General features: G+C 37.1%; 2 protein-coding genes across 2 annotated transcripts in view; both read right to left on the reverse strand.

The window, feature by feature from the left end:
- LOC104712937 lies at positions 34-4,385 on the reverse strand. Its single transcript, XM_010429937.2, has 4 exons — positions 3,902-4,385; positions 927-3,515; positions 733-838; positions 34-645 (listed from the first exon to the last, which is right to left on the reverse strand). Exons 2-4 carry the CDS (start codon positions 3,440-3,442, stop codon positions 40-42), a joined length of 3,228 nt encoding a protein of 1,075 aa, XP_010428239.1. The 5' UTR covers positions 3,443-3,515; positions 3,902-4,385; the 3' UTR covers positions 34-39.
- The window catches only part of LOC104712936 (kunitz-type trypsin inhibitor KTI1-like), a 1,756-nt gene continuing 714 nt past the window's right edge, over positions 4,678-5,719 (reverse strand). Inside the window, exon 2 of the mRNA XM_010429936.2 lies at positions 4,678-5,485. Coding sequence (XP_010428238.2) covers positions 4,777-5,485 — 709 coding nt within the window. The 3' untranslated portion in view covers positions 4,678-4,776. The remainder of the gene's footprint in view (positions 5,486-5,719) is intronic.

Genomic DNA, 5,719 nt, shown 5'->3' on the forward strand with positions numbered 1-5,719 from the left:
ATATATATATATATATATATATATAAATGAATCAAGAATCTACTCTTGCACATATATGCCTTCACAATCAGATCTAGCATATTCAGCTTCATCCATTTCAGTATCCATGTCAACATCTACTGGCAATGGACCAATTATATCTGCATTTCCAGACTGAACATCTTCTTTACTATATCTTCTTGAAGCACCTCTCATAACAACAGACCAACTTGATCCATCTTCACTTGAATAAAATACTTGCTTTGCTTGAGATGCTAGAATATACGGATCCTTCTGAAAGCTTACTTGGCTCTGATTTAAGTTAACAAGTGTGAACCCATCTTCCACTTTAACTCCATTACCTTTTACTGCCCAGTTACATCTAAATATCGGCACATAGAACACATGGTAGTCCAACAATATGATGTCAGTAATTCTCCCATAATATGACACCAAATCAACTACTTGTGAAGTATCCTTAGCACTAGATCTACACATAGCCGTTGCCTCATAATAAACACCACTGTTCTGACTCTGCCTTTCAAGTGAGTATGTGTGAAAACGTTGTCCATTAACTATATAACCAGTATAGGACCTTGCAGTACACCGTGGACCATATGCTAGCCATTTAACTATGTCTTCATGTCCATCAGAAGTAATAGATATCTACAAAATTAAACAGACTAATCAAAATTATGAATGAGTCTACTATAGATTTATAAACAGACTCATCAAATTCATAACTTTACTCACCTGTCCTTTTAACCAAGCAGCAAAATTCTTAGAATGCATAGACCATAAATATGTTGCATCACGTCTACACCTTGGATTTGAGTCTTGTAGATATTGCAAATGCATACTACCAAATCATAAATACGAAAAGAAACTATCAGCAGCATAATTTTGACCTTATAATTTATAAGGAATGAAATACACAAGTAACTTACTCCACATAATGATCAAAGGCAGCTGTATTTTGAATGACAGCAAGATGGGCTATATTCTTCTCCATTTCAGTAAGAGTGAATGACGTTCCTGCTGATATTGGACGACCTTCTAATATAGAGCTGTTCACATACTCTACATTCCTCTCAGGTTTTTCTTCTACATTGGTTGTCTTTTTCAGAAACTCATTACAAAACAGCATGCTTTCTTCTGCAAGATATGACTCTGCTATACAACCCTCTGGTCTTGCAGGATTTCTTACAAAATCTTTTAGAACTTTCATATACCTCTCAAATGGGTACATCCACCTAAAATGCACAGGTCCTCCTAGTCTAGCTTCTCTTCCTAGATGAACAGTCAAGTGTACCATGATATCAAAGAAGGTTGGAGGGAAAAACCTTTCAAACATACAAAGCGTTTCTACAATTTCAGCTTCCAATACTGTAATAACCTCAATATCAATAACTCTCTGACACAAATGATTGAAGAATGCGCATAGCCGTAGTATTGCTGTTCTAGGACCTTTTGGTAACAATCCTCTAAGTGCAACCGGGAGAAGCTGTTGCATCAAGACATGATAATCATGTGATTTCAGACCTCCTACCTTACACTCTTCTACTGAAACTCCTCTTGAAATATTAGAACAGTATCCATCTGGACCTTTAAAATGAAATAGTCGTTTGCAAAAAATCTTCTTCTCATTCTTGGACAAAGACCAAGGTGCTGCTGGAAGATATGTTCTCTTTCCTTTTGTGGTAGGATGCAACTCTTTTCTTAGACCAAGATGTTGAAGATCCTTACGAGCATTAAGACCATCCTTAGATTTTCCACAATGCAACAATGTGGATACAATGCTGTGAGTCACATTCTTTTCTATGTGCATTACATCCAAATTATGCCGTACTGGTAGATCCTCCCAATAAGGCAGAGTAAATAAAATGGATCTTTTCTTCCACCTTGATAACTCATCTTCATCTACTTCTACTTCCTCATCTTCATCGGATTCACTTTCATCATCATCACTGTCAAACACTGGTTCTTTATAGACAGTTCTCTTTCTCTTCATCCCAGCCTTTTTCACATTTCCGAAATCATTTTGGAAGTTTTTCAGATTCTGATGAACTTCATGACCAGTTAAAATTCTTGACTTTCTCCTATGCTCAACTTTTCCATCAAACCAAGTCTTCTTTTCCCTATATCTGTGTGTTGGAGCCAAACCTTTTCTATGACACATGTAGACATGTTTCCTGCTAAACTTCAACCACATACTATCAGTATTTTTCCCACACATAGGACATCCCATTTTACCTTTTACTTTACAACCAGCAAGATTTCCATACGCAGGAAAATCACTAATGGTCCAGAGAAGCATTGCCTTTAGAGTAAATGTACTTTTACTAAAAGCATCATACGTTAGCTCTCCATTCTTCCACAGATGATTCAAATCCTCAATAAGAGGTTCTAGGTAGACATCAATATTATTACCTGGTTGTTGTGGACCAGGAATCAATAATGTCAACATTATATTCTCCTTCTTCATACAAAGGTGAGGAGGCAAATTGTAGTTTACCAATAGCACAGGCCAGCTACTATAATTACTATTCTTCATGTTGAATGGATTAAATCCATCTGTGGACAGCCCAAGCCGTATGTTCCTTTCTTCAGCTGCAAATGAAGGATACTTCTCATTCATCTGAGCCCATGTAACAGAATCTACTGGATGTCGAAGTTTTCCATCAGTGCTCTTGTTAGTGTAATGCCACCGTAAGTCCTTAGCCATGTCCTCTGATCTGAACATTCTCTTCAGCCTTGGTATAATTGGAAAATATCTTAATACTTTCTGTGGGACACCTTTCTTTACCTCATTAGTCCGCTTATTAGTCTTCCACCGTGAAGCATTACATTTGGGACATTTATCAAGCTTCTTTAACTTCTTTCTGAAGAGGCAGCAATCATTAACACATGCGTCGATCTTTTCATATCCCATATGAAAGCTCTTTAAAAATTTCTTGACATCATACAATGATGTGTGAAAGACATTACCATCTGGCAACATGCTTGGCAATGTCTGAAGCAGTTCATTGAAGCTCTTATCCGACCAGCCATTATGTGTCTTAATCCTAAACAAAGTCACAATAGCCGATAACTTGCTGTGGTTTGAACAGCTAGGGTATAGTGGGGTTTCAGCATCCCGGATCTTTGCAAGGAACTCATCCTCTTGTTGGTCCTCACCCTCTGCAATCTCACTTAAGTCGCCCACAGGTTGGTCAGCTAAGTCACCTCTAAAAGCCAACTCTTGATCAAAAAATTCAGCAGCTTTATATAACTCAAAAACTTCCTCATTCCACTGAGTTGGTTTACTTTGAAATTCATCTACTGACTTCACATCTCCATGATGATACCAATCACTATGCACCTTGTATGCCTCATCCATCCCTCTTATTACAAGATGCTCAACCACAACACTGTTTAACTGTCGTACTACATTACGACAGTCTTTACAAGGACATATTATCATTTCTATGTCACCTAAAGCCGCAGACACATCCCTTACAAATTTCCAAGCTCCACTTTTATAACCAGGATCAGCTCTTCAATGGATAATTAAAGAAAAAAATCATAACTAAAAGAACATCTTAAAGTATCCAAACCCAAAATAAAACCTAATTATGAAATATAATTCCTTACCTGCATAGATGCACCCATGCCTTGTCCAACATTATATGTTATAATATAAATTTTAACCTTTATAGATAAAATAGAGATACATATTATACAAAGCTCACATTAAGCAACAATTCAGACAATACTGCACTACTTCAGACACATACAGATGCTCTTAAACCAATATCTAACTGTGTAAAATCTCACTAATCTAATCACTATTTATACGAATCAGACTCAAAGGACAAAACATAGCAATCACCAATATTCGTGTGTAATAATAATGTTTAACTATTGGTTGAGTGATACTAACCTGTTGTGTGAGTACAGAGAAATGAGAAGCTTCAGTTCCCCAACATTTCAATCACCAACACTTGGGAAAAAAAAAAAATCGTTCAGTTTATGAAGGCGCAAATACTCAAATCCAAAAGCTATTTTTGAGTCAAATCTGTAAATAATCGAACCCTAACAAAACAGATGGATTCGAAACTCCACATTCTCAAAATCTGTAAATAATCGAACCCTAAAAAACAGATAACGAAATAAATCTAGATAAATCGAACCCTAACAAAACAGATAACTAAATCTGACCCTTATCGAAATCAAAAGCTGTTTGAAATCACAAATAATCGAAACAAATAACGAAATTAGGAGGAAGAAGAAAGACATGCCTCAAAAATGGATTCGAGCTATCAATTGCGATGGATATGGAGATTTAGGGCGAAATTGGGGCTTTTCACAAACGGCGAAATTGGGGCTTTTCACAAACGGCGATAAAACTGAAGAATTGATAAGAAATTTAGAAGAATTTGAGCACACACAGAGAATTTAGAAGAAGAAATCTTCTTAGGTTGAGCTTAGGTTGTAACGAGAGAGAGAGAGAGAGTGTGTCGAGTTTTTGGGTTTTTTTTTTATTTGGCGATTAAGTGAATAATTTCACTAAGTATTGGCGGACAAAAGTCACTTTTGTTTCCCGCTACATAATTTTCCTATCATAGCGTTAATAAGATGCTATTAAAAAGTAAGCGAAAAAAAATCTCATCTTTCTTAGCAGTGACGGAAAATGAGCTATATCCGTCTGCTATCAATGTACATATTTGTTGTAGTGACATATTGAGAGTTTTTTTTATTAGCAGTCTCATAAAGTTATGACTGTTATTATTGTCTTTCATTTAGTAATCTTTTCTCTCAGATAATAGACATAGTCTTGGACGAGTTCTCTGGCACATTTGCTTTCTTGAACATAACCAAGAATGGCGTATTGTCACTCCTCTTGGTTAAAACCAAACGTCGAACGCCATTTTCATCCACAAATACCCCGACATCGGAGCAACTTTTAGGACCAGTAGGACAGAAAGCAAACTGGTAAAAATGGTCGTAAACATTCTGGATCTGGAAGAAACTCAGGTACGACTCTTTTACGAGTTCGTCTGGCTTCGGTCCAGCCGTCACGCGAAACTTCGCATTCTCATCAACCCACCAGTAGGCTAACTGGACGCATATCGTGGCTGCGACTTCCGTCTCGATGTTGAGGTTCTCGGATTCGGGGACGAACCCAACTTTAGACCTCCAGTTTGAGAATTTTACGGGAATGCCCTCGTCAACCTCGGATGATTCCTGCACGATGTCGAGAGGACATGGCTGATCACCACGGCCGGCGAGAGTCAGGCCGCCCCCCTGGCCGCGGATGACGGGAAGAACATAGTAACTTCCGTCAAATATGATGTCTCCATCGGTGTCGAGAACAGGTTGTGCGTTTGCGATAGTGGCGGCCAAAACTGCTGTTAAGGCAACCAGGAAGTAAAACATTGTATTCATGCTTTTCTGGGTCTTTTGTAGTTTTGTATTTGATCTAAATGCAAATGTATGCGAAAAATATGAGTTAATGTGACCAGTAATTTATACACGGAGGTTTTTGCACACATAGCTTGATTGAGTATAGGTCTAGCGTTTCTAACTATTAAACTTCAATTTTCTCAAAAAAAAAAAAAAAAACTATTAAACTTCAAAGTTTTAAACACATGCAGATCTGAGAAGATTACTATGCTAATATTTTTGCATACTCCACTTTAATTCCACCCACGCTCCTTATAACAAATATAATTATTAATTAGACTTTATATATATATAT

Source organism: Camelina sativa, chromosome 9 (genome assembly GCF_000633955.1).
Source record: "Camelina sativa cultivar DH55 chromosome 9, Cs, whole genome shotgun sequence".
In the NCBI taxonomy this organism is placed as follows: domain Eukaryota; kingdom Viridiplantae; phylum Streptophyta; class Magnoliopsida; order Brassicales; family Brassicaceae; genus Camelina; species Camelina sativa.

What these genes read in the sequence shown, in the direction of transcription:
- LOC104712937 (XM_010429937.2), bottom strand. Translation starts at nt 3,442, where the DNA reads ATGATAATATGTCCTTGTAAAGACTGTCGTAATGTAGTACGACAGTTA. An exon ending in GCCTTTGATCATTATGTGGA is followed by an intron (nt 839 to 926) that starts GTAAGTTACTTG and finishes ATGATTTGGTAG; the next exon opens with TATGCATTTGCAATATCTAC. An exon ending in CTGCTTGGTTAAAAGGACAG is followed by an intron (nt 646 to 732) that starts GTGAGTAAAGTT and finishes TTAATTTTGTAG; the next exon opens with ATATCTATTACTTCTGATGG.